Below are 15,218 nucleotides of genomic sequence, written 5' to 3'. Positions count from 1 at the left end.
TTTTTCAGGACATTTCCGGAGAAAGTTGCGTTTTACGGAATAAAACCACGGAAGTATTTGGAATTGGACAAATTATTCATCTGCAATTTCCCAGAGATCAAATCCCCCAGAAATCCAAAAATGAATGGCGAACTTCTGCGGCGAGGAAACGTTTTTTACAACAAGAAGTCTAAAGTAACAGGAAATTTATATTTTTTTTTCGTATACATAAATGAGCAAATCTGATTAATTTCATCGTCGAATCCAGTTTTTAGAAGCGACTGAATATTGCGCAGATAGAAATGCAGTTTGACAAATTGAACAGTCAGCTTGTTTTTCGCCCTGCGTTTGGGTCAACACGCAATGCTACCTCCCGTCACTGCAAGAGTATGGGTCACCGATTTATTATTATTTTTATCTTTAAATTGTAATTATTAATATAGTTGTTTATTTATCCAAATTGCTACACATCCTATTGTTAACATTAAAATGTTGAAAGCGATTGATTTGAAAATAAAGGAATTGTTGGTAAAAACGGCGCCACCACTAGCAAGAATTTTGCTAAAACTTATTTACAAGTTATAAAATTTACATTACATTCTATGGCGTTGAATTTATAATTTAGATTGAAGATAACGTATTCAAATAAAACTTATAAATTTCAGATTTATATGATCTTAACGTGGCGCGTTATGAAGTGCCGATTACGCTGAACTTGATTCCGAAGCCACTGGCCAATCTCAGTACAAAGTGACGGTGCCCTCGCAGAACGGCGACTCTTTTTATGTGCAGGTCTCCCGTCGATCCACTGCGGAAGCGTTTTGTGAGTCCCCAGAGACTTTAATAAAATGAGACTCATCTCGGTTGAAACGCCAATGCAGGTTCGACACCTCCCTCGCGGGCATCACTTTTGAGGACGAACCGTCGCCGTTCAAGTGCCAAGCAGAAATCTATATAAGGACTTGGCGAAAATCAGCACACCTCCTTCAGGCGTCTTTGATGACACTTAGCCTGTTTTCTCGCGGGACGAGTTTCCAAATTCCGACGTGAGCCAATTGATTTAACAAAAAGTGTACAATTTTTTTTCTAGATTTTACTTAAAACATTAAAAAAATTTTTCAAGCCGGATAATAATTTAAGGACTTCTTATTGATATAGTCAAATCAAGTCCTTACAACAAAATAATAAGATTTTTGCGATTGTTCGAAATTTTAATCACCATTGTTGTAAAGACTTGATTTGACTATGTCAATAAGGAGTCCTTAAACATTCTTGTTGCGAGCATCAATCTTTGGATCCCCACGACAAACAATTGTCAACAATGTGAACCAACATGTGAACAAAGAAAATTTGTGCCGTCACCCCGTCACCATGACAACGTTTAACGTTTATTATTGAAGGAAAAACTGTTTTTCCGGTATCGCGCAATAGTCAGATTTTTTTGAATTCTCATTTAAGAATTTTTTAAGCCCAAAATCTCAACGAACTCATTTCACCACCACCATGGCTGTCAACGCTTGACGTCGAAGAATGCGGCTGCCTGTCGATTTCCTTTCGAGGAATGCTATCGGCCATCTAATGAAATCTCGCCTCCATTCAGCTTCTGCCTCTGAGGACGAGGCGCGCGAGACAGTTGAGCTCTCCTGACGCTGATCGAGAACGCAACTAATCCAGATAGTGTTGATTACACACTACGTAAGATTCAATTTGATCTCTTTAAAATTGAATTTAGAACATTTAAACTTGAAATTATATTCAACAGGCGGCCCGAAAATGATCGACGAAGTGATCAAGCTGTGGCTTTGATCTGATCCAGTATGCTGACAAGGTGGGCCCGGTCATCGTCGACTTTCTCAACTTTGGCTACCAACACCTCGTCGTCCACGGCACTACAGAGCTTCCCAGTCCCCACTTGCGTCAGCTTTGTGCTCCTCGCTAAGAACGGCAAAGTAACTTCGGCAAGCTGCTCCACTTGGGGTAAACCAAAATTAAATCTAAGCAAACTTAATTATTCTTATTTATTTTTTAGGTTGACGTGATCGACCTGGAATCCAAGTTAATGGCTCTGTTCTCACAGGGCCTGCCATTGATGGAGCACAACAAACTGACTCAGCAGTTGCAGCAAAAGTCATGGGAACTCAGCCAAACCATTGTGGAAGTGCACGAGGAAAAGCGCATTCTGAAACGAAGGAGCAAACACTTGGACCTTGGACGTGTTATATGATCCGTGAAGACGAGCTGAATAGAGAAAAGGAGACGTTTGAGTATGAAGTGGCCAGTAAGAGACAGATAATTCTTTATTATATTATGTTAAAAAAATTAATAATAAAACAGTTTTAAAACGTTACACCTTTAAAATTCTGATTTCTTTGACATTTATTTACCTGATAGTTTTAGAAATTGAAAAGTTTAAGAAAATAGTTGGGAGAGAAAATTCTAGTTAGTCGGATGATTTCAAAAGTGTAACAAGTGTTTTTAAAATTTTCAATTAACTCCGGCCAGTACTATTATGGAATAATCCGGCTCCAAGATGTAAAAATTTTAAATTTTTGTCTGATTTTTTTTTCATTACTTCTGTCAGAGCACGATGACTATCAAGAGGTGACAGCCACAAAAACCATTGACACGCTCAACTTTTTGGGAATCGCGGGCCGAGTGCCGATCGCCATCGTAGGCGACATCAATCCTGACGCGACCTTTTTGTATATTCAGGAGAACGACAAGATTGTTGTTAACGATGCAGCCATTCCTCTGAACAAGAACTTCTCCTTCACATTCCTTTACAAATAGTTGAACGCTTTTATAAAAATATTTTATAAATTCATAAAAATAATTTAGTATTTTCAACAATATCAAAGTAGTTTAAACTGTTATGTTCCGGTTAGTTATTTGTGGTTTTTAAAAACTAAGATGGTAAATATTTTGTCAAACGAAAACGCAAGCTTTAAATTACCAGACCTGGAAAAGTTTAATATCGTAAAGAACAGTTTATAAAAATGAGCTCTTTAAAGTTGCATCGATGGCATATTCTTATTCTCACGTCCAGAAGAGCAAACTCGCTGCCATGACCAGACAACAAAAGCCAACGTACGGACTCTTTCTTTCGCCGATTCGAGCACATTTCCAAAATATGCCCAAAAATCTGTAATCAAAATTTTAAACACTTTTAAAATTTGATCCACATTATTTGTTGTGCTTTGGTCTGGCTTATTATTAGAAAATATTTTGGTTAATTTTAAAGTTCCCAAAAGTAGCCCTAGAAATTCCTTGATCCCAATGCTTTTAAAGGGTGCAAATTTCATACAAAAACGTGGTTTTGTACTCACCCAACTTTGTTTCTGTCCACTAATGAAGGGGCCATGGATCTGATGTAGGCACAGGTGCAAATCAAAAGCAGCACGACCGTGAGAAGACTTTGGAAGTTAAAAAGGGCCGACTGCAAAAGAACGATAAACATTATATTTACAAAAATTTTTCCACAAAATTTATTTTGTGGAATCAAAAGGAAAGACAATTTTACCATTTTTATGTGTCGATTTTCAGATTTTAGAAAGACTAAAGCTGGACAGCAATCAAATGAGGTAAACCAAAGATCATTTAACGCGTTGCAATGCCAAAAGCTGGCGCATTATCCGCTCAACATGTCTGAAAATCTATAATCAAATTCAGTTTCTCGCAATCTGACAGAAAACTGCAAAACAAAAGCCACCGCCCCCTTTTCGCCGGACCGCGTGGAAGTAAACAGAGCCACGCCCACCTCATCGAGCACGTTGCCGAGAGCACTCTGCTGTACCCGCGCGGTCTTGATTTTAGGAGTTTCTCAGGTTGTTGATCGTTAATTAAATTGATAAATGTTCAAATTTAATTAGAAATTGGTTTTTTAAATTATCAAATTTAAGTAAAGAAATTTAAAACCGTTCTTTATTTGTAACAAGTATGTAATTTGTTTTTGTTGACAAAGCATATTTCAATTTTGCATTATTTCTATACATATTTTTTTTCATTTTAAACTTTGTTTACTAAAGCAAAATCATGCAAATAACGTGGGAAATGTTTATGATGGATATCTCAGTTCTGAAAGAAAAATCTGACAGCCTAAACGACGGCTGGGAGATCAAAGGAGATCCTTCGCAAGTCGGCCTGGCTTATCTTTTCAAAACTTTAAAGAAACCTTTAAAGCCCTCGATGCCTCTATCGTGTTGCCAAGAACTTGAAGATGCCAGTTTAGAGTTAAAGCAACTAGATTTTGCCTCAAAATCTGCATCAAACTCTTCAGAAATGGTTGTTTTTGAGTATCACATTTTGTACAGCCTTAGTTACGGAGTTCCCGTTTTATATTTCAATGCGTGGAAATCCGACGGGAGTTTGCTTGAGATCGAAAAGGTCTGGGATTTAGCCTCTAGTCCTTACAAAGATGCAGTCAAGGAGTCCAAATGGGGGGCTGTCTCACAGCAAGACCACCCTATTATTGGCAAACCGTACTTCTTTTTCCATCCCTGCAACACTGCGAGGCTTTTGGAAGATGTTTGCAGTGGAGATCCCAAATCGAACAGAGTCTTGGCTTGGCTTAGCTTGGTCGCACCACTAGTTGGATTGTCCATCCCTTATAAATTTGCCAAATAAACTGCGCATCAGAGCATAATAATTAAATAATAAATTAATCTCAAAATTTTAAAATTCTTTCACTTTAATTAGTATCTAACAAAGGGTGCTGTGCAAGAGGCATGGAGGTTGTCGATGAGAGTGGGTTTCAAGTTATCTGTTTTCCTGGTAGAAAGGTGAGACCATTTATATTTGTCTTGTTATTGTCTTAAACAGGTCTTAAATAAAGAAAAATTTGTCTAATTTAGGGGAAGGGACTTGTTGCCACAAAAGACTTTGCTGAAGGCAGTGTCGTGTTTGAAGAAGACCCTCTTGTGTGCAGCCAATTTCCTTGGAATGCAACCTGCAAGTACAGGGCTTGTGATTATTGCATGAGGTAAGAATGAGACCATTTTTATACAAGCCAAGTAATTTGCAATTCTTTAACTAGGGCATTAGAAACGGCTGAAGAGAATGTAAGAAGGTTGCTAAATAATCCAGACATCATACTTCCCAATCATGATTGCTGCACTACCGACCGGAGTACTCACACTCAGTGTGACCTTTGCGGGGTATTGTTTTTCAAATATTTCTAAAATTCTATTTTCTCATCTTTTTATAAAAAATTCAGACTGAATACTGTAGTCAGGAATGTCTGCAAAGAGCAACAGCAGAATACCACCAAGTTTTATGCTTGCGGACCAAGGCCAGAGACGGCACCCACCCTATTGAGAGGATCAATGAAATCTGGAAGTAGGGATAATCTTTAATTAAAAATTTATTTTAATTTTGATTTATTCTTAATGTGCAGGAACTTCTATTTCCCTCCTGAATCAGGGAGCATAATGATCTTTGCAAAAATATTTGCTCTTATTAACCAGGCTCCTGAAAAATCTAAGATTTTGCATAAATTTAGCCAGGTAATTATAAGCCTAAATATTTATGTACAAATGATATAACTAAATTTAAAAATTTTAGTTCTGCCAATTTACCTCTAACGAAGATGAAGAAATTACCCACAAGCTGCTTGGTGACAATTTTCGGAACCAGATCGATGTGATTCGAGAGATGTTTGTCTCCACTTTTGGCATTCCGGAGTGTCAGCATGTGAGATTAGAAAATAAATTCTTAATCTATAGTACTGACACGTAAAATTATAGTGGATGACCCCTGAAGGATTTTTGTCTCTGATAGCAATGGTTGGAACAAATGGGCAAGGTGTCGGTTCCAGTGCGTTAGCCGAGTGGGCTAAAAGAGCTGGAGAGCTCAACCTACCTCGTACTGAAAAAGAGCAGCTCGAAGAGTTTATCGACAACTTGTACAACAACCTTGATGATGGTAATCAATCAAAATTGATTTAATTGGTCATTGCATATCAATAATTTATTTTAGAGTCTGGTGGTTTTCTGAATTGCGAGGGTTCCGCTCTTTATGAGCTTCAGAGCAAAATCAATCACAGTTGCGATCCAAATTCAGAAGTCTGTTTCCTCCACGGCAACTCCAGGGTCACTCTACGGTCTTTGAAAGAAATTCACCCTGGGGATGAAATAACCATAAGTTATCTGTCAGCGTGTGATCTAGAGAGGAGCAGGCACAGTCGGCAGAAAGAGTTGAGGTAGAAGAAAATACAACTTACCTAATAAGAAATCATATTTAAAAAATTTATTTTCACAGAGCCAACTACTTGTTCCAGTGCCAATGCCCAAAGTGCACGACACAAGCTGAAGACCCTGATGTCACTAGTGATGAGGAGTTTTCCAGTGGCGACGAAGATAATTAAGTTAATGGAAATAAAATAAATTCACTCTTATGATGTATACAAATTTTTCAAAAATTTATTCATGATAAATAATATTTGATACAAAACAGAAAACAATTAAAGATTATAATATTCCATCAACCAGACGCAGCATTGACAGGAGTGAGATTGATTAAGTTGTTGCTTGCGGAAGACAGTTCCACAATAGAAACTCTGCCTCTCTGTCTTATAAACTTAGCAACAGCCTCCAATTCTTTTCTTGAAAGAAAAATGAATTTGCCTCTGTCATCGAAAACTCCCGTCAGTATTTCATCTTCTTGCAACTTTTCTATCCTGTTGATGGCAGCGTGAATTTTCAGCTTAAATCTGGAGGCCAGGTCTTCCAAAATGACCACTTTAGTGTCCTAGAATAATATTTATTAATTTTTTTGGCCCTGATTTTTATTAATCTTTTCTTACTTGGATATACTGCACAAAAGCACGCAAAGAATTTGCTTCATCTTCTCCTCCCGTCTCGTCGAAACCCTCAGATTCGATGCTGAAGGCCTCTTTTAGTTTCATGTACTCTTCGTGTTCCCTGCGCTCTTTTTCTTCTTGTGCCTTTCGCTCAGCTTCCCTTTCTTTTTCTTCGTCTGCCTCCTTGGCCTCAATTTCTTTTTGCCTCTCGGCCTCCTTTTTGGCCTCACGCTTTTTCTTTTCTTCCCGATCTTTTTGCTCAGCCTTAATAAAAAGTATAAATTTGACATTCAATTAAATAACACGATGACAAAACCAACCTCTCTCATTGCTTTCTTTTCAGCCTTTGCTTCCATCTTTGCTCTCTTCTTTGCACCCAATTTTGAGTCAAACATTTCATCGGCAACAGCTTCAGCATCATCATCGTCATCATCATGGGCTTGCTCACCCTCCGAGTCTTCTTGCTGAACTGCACCTGTGTAAAAAAATTATGAATTATCCAGGAAATTTTTTGTTATCTTCAAAATTTACCTCTCAACCTGTTCCTCACATTTCCTCGAGCTGCAACAGCTCTGCGAGGTCCTCCTGCTCTCCTGACACCTTGTCTTTGGCCCTCGGCAGGCGCTTGTTCCTCGGCTGCTGAAAATTAAAGTGAATTGCTGATAGATTTTTTTAATGAGCGCATTTAAATAGCGCCAAGTCAATTTTAAAGATTACAATTAAAAAGGCAGAAAAAAATATGAAATTGTATAAAATGTAAACAAATTTACCTGCACCACCTCTTTGTTTTAGCAGAAGCAATATAATGATCAAAATGACCAGAACGGACGCAACTAGCATAAGAATTGTCACGTCCATTATTATTTAATATTTTTACAGAGTTTTGTAGCAATTAACGACAGTAAAAGCTAAAAGTTCACGCAAAAACACTACATATGGAGCGCTTTGTGACCAAAACAGAGCTCATTTTGCAAAATTTGAATTTGGCGCTTAAGATCACTAGCAAAATAATCCACTTTCCACGTAAGTGAAATTGATTTTCTTTCGGTTTCAAAACTCAAATTTCCACAAATGATATTTAAAAAATACAAAAACATTTTTTCTGATTAATTTAATTTAAATTAAATTCATGAAACTCATCAAAAAATTTCAAATGTGGTGAAAACCTTTGCACGACTTTCGTAGTGGTTCCCTGTTGACAACTGAGCAACATCTGAGTAGAAAAATAAATTTGGAAAGGCTCGGCCTAAAAATGAACACATTAGCAAAAATTTTAGGTCTTTTTCTAGTTATTTGCGTACAATTTGCGACGCCTTTGTACTTCCACATTGGAGAAACAGAAAGAAAATGTTTCATTGAAGAAATTCCAGACGAAACACAAGTTATAGGTTCGTACTTTTGCAAGCCGGGAGACACTTCCCTGTCAGATGGGTGCCACATATTGCACTACATATAAATATATTAACTTATCCTCAGTGAAAATTTTAGAATTATTGCTAAACTGTGATAATTTTGCCTTTAGGAAATTACAAAGTTCAGCTCTATGATCCTAGAACTGGAGGATTCATGCCCTCAAGCCCTGGAATAGGGATGCACGTTGAAGTGAAAGACCCTGAGGACAAGACCATCCTCTCGAGGGTTAGTTTACCATTATTGTGATTTTTGCTAATTAAAAGAAAAAAAATTTGTCCAGGTCTACAGCTCGGAAGGACGGTTTACCTTCACATCCCACACTCCTGGAGAGCACGTAATCTGCCTTTACTCAAATAGCACTAAATGGTTCAGTGGAACTCAGTTGGTATGTATTTAAAAAAAAAAATTGTCAACTGAAATTATGTTTTGTCCTTAAAATAGAGAGTACATTTGGACATCCAAGTTGGTGAGCATGCTATCGACTATGCTAACATTGCTCAGAAGGAGAAATTATCTGAGCTGCAGTTGAGAGTGAGGCAACTCTTGGACCAAGTTGAGCAAATCACAAAAGAGCAGAATTACCAGAGAGTATGATGGACAATTTGATGAATTTTCAGTTTTTAAATAAATACATTTTATTTTTTTAAAGTACCGAGAAGAACGATTCAGACAGACGAGCGAAAGCACAAACCAGAGAGTCCTGTGGTGGTCATTGGCGCAAACTTGTGTACTCCTGGTGATGGGCGCTTGGCAGATGAGACATCTGAAGAGTTTCTTCGAGGCCAAGAAGCTTGTGTGAAATTTTTTGTACCAAGTGCAAGCGCAAATTGTTTCCTTTGCTGAACTCTCTCCAAATTACACAATAATTATTCAGCTTTGTGTTTTGCTGTTTCAAACAGGAATCTTAGATTACTTTCAAGTGTATTCCCTTTCTAATTTGGCTCATCATTTCAATATACATGGTCTGATTACACTTCTTGTATGTTAAGTATTATTTAAAGATTTAAAGTAACATGTAAATTGGTTGTTGTTTTAATAAATTTGATAAAAGAAGCTGCATCCAATGTTTTAAATAATTTATGATGCTATTTTCTAGAGGGAATATTGAATAATGGTCTCTTTCAATTTGTAGTTTCATACATTTTATTTCCTCGGAGCTATGCAGGTTGCTCATTAAACACTAGAGTAATAATATTAAGGTATGGAACTCAACAATATGACAGATAGATATCATAATCAAATACATAAGTAAACAACAAACCACCTACTCTTTATACACAATTGCAAAAAAATGTTGCCCAGCAGTGTTTCTTTTCTCAAAACGTTTGGTTAAATGTAAAATGGTGAAGAGCGTGTTTATAGTCAGGCAATAAAATTTTCTAGATGCAGCGACCAACTGATTACAAGAAAGAAAACATTCTATTATCTGACTGCGCAAAAAATACACGTCAAAATGCAGAGTTGAAAAAATAATAATAATATGCAGTAAACAAGCCCGATTCATACTTTTGTTCTCATCAGCCTTTTCAAAAATATTCTCGAATGCAGATCAAATTGGAGCAAAGAGAGTTTTTGCATGTCTTTCAACAATTACATTGAAGTCGGGGACCAGAAATTCAACTCTCGCAGTTCTGATGGTTTCGGTTTGTAGGCCTGGATTTTCTTGGCCTCTGCCACAAGAGGTGTCATCTTGACCCTTTCTCCGTCTTTTTCGTCTTCGTCGTTCAAGGCGATGGCTGATTTGGTTTTCCGCAAACCCTGCTGCTGAACAGCCAGTTGTTGGCCAGAGGCCTGCGGGGGAGGTGGCGGAAAAGCTGCACCTGCTGCGGGACTTTCGCTGATTGGGGGCAGCTGCAGTTCCGGGAGCTGCTCTCGAGGTCCCAGGAGACTTGACAGGATCCACCCTGAGTAACCTGGCGTGTTGGGTTCTGGAGTTGAAAAGGCGGCTGTGAAATAGCGATTTTGAAGTGATTTCCTAGAGCTTTTTGGGCTGCTGAGAGGAGAGGCCGGTAAAGATTTGCTTCCGCGTCTGGGTGCCAAGTTTGGGGGCGGCTGGTCAGGGTCGAATTCGATGTCCAGTGTGGGGTTCATGTGTGCAGGCATTTGTGAGGCGATCGACTTAGGGAATCCAGATGTGGATGCTGTGGAAAGAAAAACAAAAGTCAAGTGTTTTGCTTCTTCTGCAAGCCGATCAAAACTAAAATCTAGAAAGAGAAAGAGATCCCACTACTTTTCTTTGTGTGATGCAAAATGAAACGAGGGTCTGTACAGAACGCGCCAATTGAATGAAAGGATCTTATCTAAGAGACGACTGTTGACCTCATCTAACCCCTTATCATGTCCCATTAGGTAATGTTGACACGAGAGATTTTAATTAAATGCAGAATTGATCATAAGCATGCCATCAGTTGATCACACCACTTGTCTGATAAACACAGCATTTATTTTTGCTATTGTTATTATTATTTAGACCTTTAGATAGAATAGCAATTCAGACATTTGGATTTGAATGATAATAAAAATATGATTATCTTCTTTTAGAAGAAAACGTACTGAAGTAGTATAAAAATAAAGTATAATCAGATCATATCATCACTAAAGTGGTAATTAATTTACTTAAGATCGAAAAGTAAATTTTCCATACCAGCAGGATTTTGAGGGACATTGGTTGACATGGCAGCAGTGCTGCCCACGGTTTGCCCCTGCTGTTGGGATTCAAGATATTGGTTGATTTTGTGATAGTTGGTCTGAGAAGGAGGTCTGCTCGTGGTCTTTGGATAGCGGATATAAAAGAATGATTCGTCTTGCGATGGAGGCGAGAAGGCCGTGGAATCGTCTAGGTCATAACTGAAAACACAAATTACACATTTTAAAATTGAATTTTTTCACAAAATGACGAAGACAAAAACGTCCGCTCTCTTTAGTCCTTACCGATCACCAATTTTCTGTTTCATCCAGTTGGGAATCGAGATGCCAGAAGCACCGATCGAATTGTCAGGATCCATTTTTATAAGTGTCGGTCAAGGTTAGAGTTTTTCGTAAGAATAAAGAGGCTGCCGTCCGGAAAATGTGAACTGGGCAGAGGCTGCAGGAGGCTGCGGTGAAGTTTGTGAGGTTTTCTAGCTCTATTGCAACTGTTGCTGGGCAGATTTTTTATATTGCAAGCCTACCTCTAGGAGTATGCGAAGGAAAAATTAAGAATCTGCAAGAAAAAAACAACAAATCGGACGATCAGGTCATTGACAAACTCAAACGCCAGGGCAGGATGTTTTCGCGACAGCCACAATTCGTGTCTGTCACTTTAAATGCGAATTAGCGGAGTGCAAAATGCAAACAAGAGTGCAATGAAATGGAAATGTTTTGAAAATTTTTCGTGCCAAATCTTTCAACTTTACTGCAAACTGGGGCACTCAAACTGGCCAAAAACGACTGCACTTCAAATGAGGGTCATTAAAATAACGAAAGTTTGATCTCAAGTTGTGTTGGTACCCACCATTTTTTCGAAAAACATCTTCGAAATTTGGAAATTGCGAAGATGGCGATCACACAACCGTACGTTCGTGTGAAATCACTGAAAATCACACTTGCGCGCAGTGGTGCCAACGTAACGTGAGCTTGAACTGGTGAAATTCGCTGCTAGGCGGATTTGGACTGGATTTTACCGGAAATCACTCAACGTATTGCAGAAACAACTGCGTGGGGAAAAACGCCTTAATTGCTGAAATAAAAAGAAACTAAGTAACTTACGATTACAATTATTTAGTATTATTTTAACCACTGTTGAAGGTTGGCAGTGATAAAAGTAAGGCGAGAGAGCGCATGAGAGCTTTCGCGAACAACGAGAAGAATTATTTTTAAGAAGTTGGGTTAATTTTATCTTTGTAGTTGCGATAATGAATACGTGAATGTTGTACCAAGACACTTATAGAATATCGCAAGATATGTGCTTAAGAAGAAAATTGTGCAAATTTTTATTTAAAAATTATCAATTAAAAATTAAAAAGTATTCTCTGTTAATAATAATTATATTTACTATTTCAGGGATAATTATTTTGATGAAATTTCCGGAAAATCATTTAATATATTTATATTTAAATGTTCTTTAACTAGTTTATGTTCAAAAATACAAATTATTTATGTATTTAAAAAGTATAAAGATTTTTAATAAGGAAAATATTAAATTTGAATAACTAACGGTCATGATTTTTAACTATTGTTTTGATTGTTTCCATAATCAAAAAATCGGCCATAAAAGAAAAATCTTGTTAACTGTCCCTTTTGATATTTAGCATACGCTATTAGCCTGAATTTCGCTATCGCTTGTACTATTTTCGAAAAGGGATAAAAGACAATTGAAAATAAATATGAGTAATAGTTAAGGCAAAATTATATTTAAGTATTTAAAAAAAAGGGAGCTAAAAAGATATTTACTGAACATTTAATTTAATTGTGCAGTGCTAAAGAATTGTCTAAAAATTGCATCCACTCACTGTGCTATATTTTGACAACATAATTCCAAAAAAATAAAAAGCAACAGCCGACTGTTCGGTTTGCATAATTATATTAATTATTCATTTTCTACAATTTAGAAAAAAAAAAAAATTCAAAATAAAAAGTTCCGCAAGTTTTAAACGCAGCTCAAACTGCTGAAGCTCAAGTTGAATGTGTTGACTATGTTAACTAACCTCGATTTGCCTGATGATGCGCACCTCTTGTCCGTTCTCCAGCAGAGCACCCTGACGACACAACAAAGGTGCGCGCGAGTTGTTGGAGAACAAACTTGGTGCCTCTGCCGGCCGCGTGCGCCGCCAAGTCTCTCGCGGCCGTTCGAGGGAAGGCGCGGATTATTCTCAGTCAGTATCAATCTGACGGGCTCTCGAGCAGGTCGAGCCAATCTATTCCCCTCCCGAAAGCATCGTTTGTTATTCAGTGCTATGCGGTGTCGCGAATATAATTGACAAGAGACGGTACCGCTCACTCTCGAAAGCTATTTTCGGACGGCGCGCGTATTATATAAATACATAAAACTCGTTTGTTCGCCAACACTTGCCTCAATTCGCTTTGCATCGCACCAGAGGAGTTTCATTGAGCTTCGACGAGATGCTCAAGAAAAGCAATGAGTACAAGATGCACCTGAGCAAGATCAATGGTGAGTGTTGTAATAGATTTTTGATTGAAATTTTCTCTCATTTTTTTTTTAATTGTATAATTATATAATAGACAATTCAAGCTTGTGATTTTTTTGTAATTTATAAACATAATCCAAAAAATTAAAAGACTTTGATACGTCCTTTACGAAACCTATTGTTCTAATTTTGAGAGGGTTACTTAAAAAGTTTGGAACGTAGGCAAGCTGATGCAAGATACAAATTCTAGCCAATTCTCTTTAGCTTGCAAAATTTTCAAGTGGCGCTCACAGCGTAAACACACCTGTGGCTCAATTGTTCGAACTTGAAACGCGCTTTTATAAATAGTCCTTGGACTAATTTCAAATTTCCCTTTATCTAATCTATGACAGTTTCAAATTGAAAGAAATGTGAGGATAAATTATAAAAAAATTGTCCAGTACAGTAAAAACATTACATTTCATTACTATTAAAGCTACATAAAATAATGAGTAATTTGACATTTGATTTTTTTTCAATTAAGCCTAACTTAAATTATTTGAAGCATAAAATAGAAAACTCATTCTTTTGCTAAATAAATTGGTTTTAATTTGCATTAAATCCTTATTATTTTCATAACGCTGAAGTTGATTTCTTTTAAATTGAAATAAATAACATAAATAAATTACAAAATGCCTTTTAAAATTGCGAAAGCAAGCAATTTGGCTGCTAATTAAGAGCGAAATTGCAGAATGAAGCGAATCGCCGCTTGCTAATTTATTACACAGCGAAGACGAACGATAGAGTGATGGTGTCATAAAAGCGACGTGCGAAACAAAGGCGTTGAGCGCGTAGGGGGCCTGCCTGGCCGAGAGTGTCCGAGTTATGCAAAACTTATATATTTATCGCTGCTCTGCGCCTGCTGGAAATTTATTTTATTGCCGTTTATTACTCGCTGCTTTTGTGAGCTGCAGAGAGAAAGATGCAGCCGCCGTCGCGCTTACATAAAAACTCTCCTATACACGATGCGAGCACCTAGCAAACAATCAGCAACCTTGAAGCGAATAAAATCGCGCGGTCTTATTTGCTTGATCCGCGCCCGCCGCGTCCAGGCAGCGATAGGATAAAAATTCACTCGAGATTATTCATTCTTCGTTTCCGAGAGCTGCCCAAAATGCACACACGTGAATCTCAAGATATTTACGCAATTGTTTTTTTCATTAAATTGTCTTTCGACACCTCGAGTCTTTGTGCAAATTGTTTTGTGAAGAGGAAAGCAATAGAATCAGTTCACTCTTTGCGCGAATTTGATCCTTAACCATGAACAACCTGGGAAATTGATCACAATCATAGAGCAGTTGCTTCTTATAAACAGTATAAATGGTCGAATAATTAAAAAAAAATATAGTACATGAAAAAAAAAATGAAATGATGGTGCAAGAAATCTTTAGTTAAATTTTATTTATTTTAATAAAAAATGCAAAACTTTAACCCTAACAATAATAATTATAATCGTTTTAAAATATGAAGTATAAATTTTAGATAAATAATATAAATAATGCATTAATATATTAAATTAAGTTTTACAGTATTAATTGGAAGAATTTTTAAAATTATAAATGTGGATATTTTGGATTTCGATTCTCGTAGATTAATAAACAAATCGCAATACCCATCAAGGAATAGCTAATCACCATGAATCAGCCCTCGATCGTGAAATTCTACAACAAAATTTTAGAGTCGCCGAAAATAAAACCCTCTAATTTCACAATAATTTACTAAATTAATAGATCTATTTAAGTAAAAAGCTTTCATTTTGACCTAATTTCTTTTTATTTCGAGATTTTTCACCTTTTTAATTTTTTTTATTTCACCTAAAATTATATATTTTTAAAGAAATATAACAATTTTAACCACAAACTTGT

General features: G+C 37.0%; 7 protein-coding genes and 2 long non-coding RNA genes across 12 annotated transcripts in view; 6 read left to right on the top strand and 3 right to left on the bottom strand.

The window, feature by feature from the left end:
• The first annotated feature begins 22 nt into the window (after nucleotides 1-22).
• On the top strand, nucleotides 23-1,179 carry LOC132195351 (uncharacterized). The gene is made up of 4 exons (XR_009441635.1): nucleotides 23-174; nucleotides 248-366; nucleotides 645-802; nucleotides 861-1,179. It is a non-coding gene; the product is annotated as an uncharacterized LOC132195351 (long non-coding RNA).
• Nucleotides 1,180-1,268: 89 nt separating this feature from the next.
• On the top strand, nucleotides 1,269-2,328 carry LOC132195349 (uncharacterized). The gene is made up of 4 exons (XR_009441634.1): nucleotides 1,269-1,396; nucleotides 1,449-1,674; nucleotides 1,742-1,956; nucleotides 2,009-2,328. It is a non-coding gene; the product is annotated as an uncharacterized LOC132195349 (long non-coding RNA).
• A 578-nt stretch (nucleotides 2,329-2,906) lies between these two features.
• Nucleotides 2,907-3,690, bottom strand: LOC132195348 (protein kish-A). The gene is made up of 3 exons (XM_059617292.1): nucleotides 3,500-3,690; nucleotides 3,306-3,415; nucleotides 2,907-3,121 (listed from the first exon to the last, which is right to left on the bottom strand). Exons 1-3 carry the CDS (start codon nucleotides 3,500-3,502, stop codon nucleotides 3,016-3,018), a joined length of 219 nt encoding a protein of 72 aa, XP_059473275.1. The 5' UTR covers nucleotides 3,503-3,690; the 3' UTR covers nucleotides 2,907-3,015.
• LOC132195345 (histone-lysine N-trimethyltransferase SMYD5) lies at nucleotides 3,632-6,393 on the top strand. Of its 2 annotated transcripts, none has more exons than XM_059617288.1 (10): nucleotides 3,632-3,803; nucleotides 4,675-4,757; nucleotides 4,830-4,957; nucleotides 5,012-5,132; nucleotides 5,192-5,313; nucleotides 5,372-5,480; nucleotides 5,539-5,667; nucleotides 5,721-5,898; nucleotides 5,953-6,175; nucleotides 6,235-6,393. In XM_059617288.1, exons 2-10 carry the CDS (start codon nucleotides 4,704-4,706, stop codon nucleotides 6,338-6,340), a joined length of 1,170 nt encoding a protein of 389 aa, XP_059473271.1. In that variant the 5' UTR covers nucleotides 3,632-3,803; nucleotides 4,675-4,703; the 3' UTR covers nucleotides 6,341-6,393. The 2 variants fall into 2 exon arrangements, with proteins under 2 accessions (XP_059473271.1, XP_059473270.1); XM_059617287.1 differs by having other exon boundaries at nucleotides 3,748-3,803; nucleotides 4,687-4,757.
• LOC132195347 (ubiquitin-like-conjugating enzyme ATG10) lies at nucleotides 3,810-4,668 on the top strand. The gene has a single exon (XM_059617291.1). It carries the CDS (start codon nucleotides 4,012-4,014, stop codon nucleotides 4,600-4,602), a length of 591 nt encoding a protein of 196 aa, XP_059473274.1. The 5' UTR covers nucleotides 3,810-4,011; the 3' UTR covers nucleotides 4,603-4,668.
• Nucleotides 6,372-7,739, bottom strand: LOC132195346 (DDRGK domain-containing protein 1). 2 transcript variants are annotated; one of them, XM_059617289.1, is made up of 5 exons: nucleotides 7,546-7,739; nucleotides 7,307-7,414; nucleotides 7,096-7,250; nucleotides 6,779-7,039; nucleotides 6,372-6,723 (listed from the first exon to the last, which is right to left on the bottom strand). In XM_059617289.1, exons 1-5 carry the CDS (start codon nucleotides 7,631-7,633, stop codon nucleotides 6,457-6,459), a joined length of 879 nt encoding a protein of 292 aa, XP_059473272.1. In that variant the 5' UTR covers nucleotides 7,634-7,739; the 3' UTR covers nucleotides 6,372-6,456. The 2 variants fall into 2 exon arrangements, with proteins under 2 accessions (XP_059473272.1, XP_059473273.1); XM_059617290.1 differs by having other exon boundaries at nucleotides 7,307-7,411.
• Nucleotides 7,740-7,962: 223 nt separating this feature from the next.
• Nucleotides 7,963-9,247, top strand: LOC132195153 (transmembrane emp24 domain-containing protein eca). Its single transcript, XM_059616956.1, has 5 exons — nucleotides 7,963-8,163; nucleotides 8,298-8,413; nucleotides 8,469-8,573; nucleotides 8,630-8,776; nucleotides 8,838-9,247. The coding sequence occupies exons 1-5, from the start codon at nucleotides 8,028-8,030 to the stop codon at nucleotides 8,985-8,987; spliced, it is 654 nt and encodes a 217-aa protein (XP_059472939.1). The 5' UTR covers nucleotides 7,963-8,027; the 3' UTR covers nucleotides 8,988-9,247.
• Nucleotides 9,248-9,313: 66 nt separating this feature from the next.
• On the bottom strand, nucleotides 9,314-13,000 carry LOC132195152 (uncharacterized). 2 transcript variants are annotated; one of them, XM_059616953.1, is made up of 5 exons: nucleotides 12,874-13,000; nucleotides 11,682-11,906; nucleotides 11,120-11,390; nucleotides 10,833-11,035; nucleotides 9,314-10,329 (listed from the first exon to the last, which is right to left on the bottom strand). In XM_059616953.1, exons 3-5 carry the CDS (start codon nucleotides 11,191-11,193, stop codon nucleotides 9,779-9,781), a joined length of 828 nt encoding a protein of 275 aa, XP_059472936.1. In that variant the 5' UTR covers nucleotides 11,194-11,390; nucleotides 11,682-11,906; nucleotides 12,874-13,000; the 3' UTR covers nucleotides 9,314-9,778. The 2 variants fall into 2 exon arrangements, with proteins under 2 accessions (XP_059472936.1, XP_059472938.1); XM_059616955.1 differs by lacking the exon at nucleotides 11,682-11,906 and having other exon boundaries at nucleotides 12,874-12,979.
• A 39-nt stretch (nucleotides 13,001-13,039) lies between these two features.
• The window catches only part of LOC132195151 (leucine zipper putative tumor suppressor 2), a 70,875-nt gene continuing 68,696 nt past the window's right edge, over nucleotides 13,040-15,218 (top strand). The window contains exon 1 of the mRNA XM_059616951.1: nucleotides 13,040-13,337. Coding sequence (XP_059472934.1) covers nucleotides 13,289-13,337 — 49 coding nt within the window. The 5' untranslated portion in view covers nucleotides 13,040-13,288. The remainder of the gene's footprint in view (nucleotides 13,338-15,218) is intronic.

Source organism: Neocloeon triangulifer, unplaced genomic scaffold (assembly GCF_031216515.1).
Source record: "Neocloeon triangulifer isolate White Clay Creek 2 clone unplaced genomic scaffold, ASM3121651v1 ptg000009l, whole genome shotgun sequence".
Taxonomy (NCBI): Eukaryota; Metazoa; Arthropoda; class Insecta; order Ephemeroptera; family Baetidae; genus Neocloeon; species Neocloeon triangulifer.
This window is presented reverse-complemented; position numbering and strand designations above follow the sequence as displayed.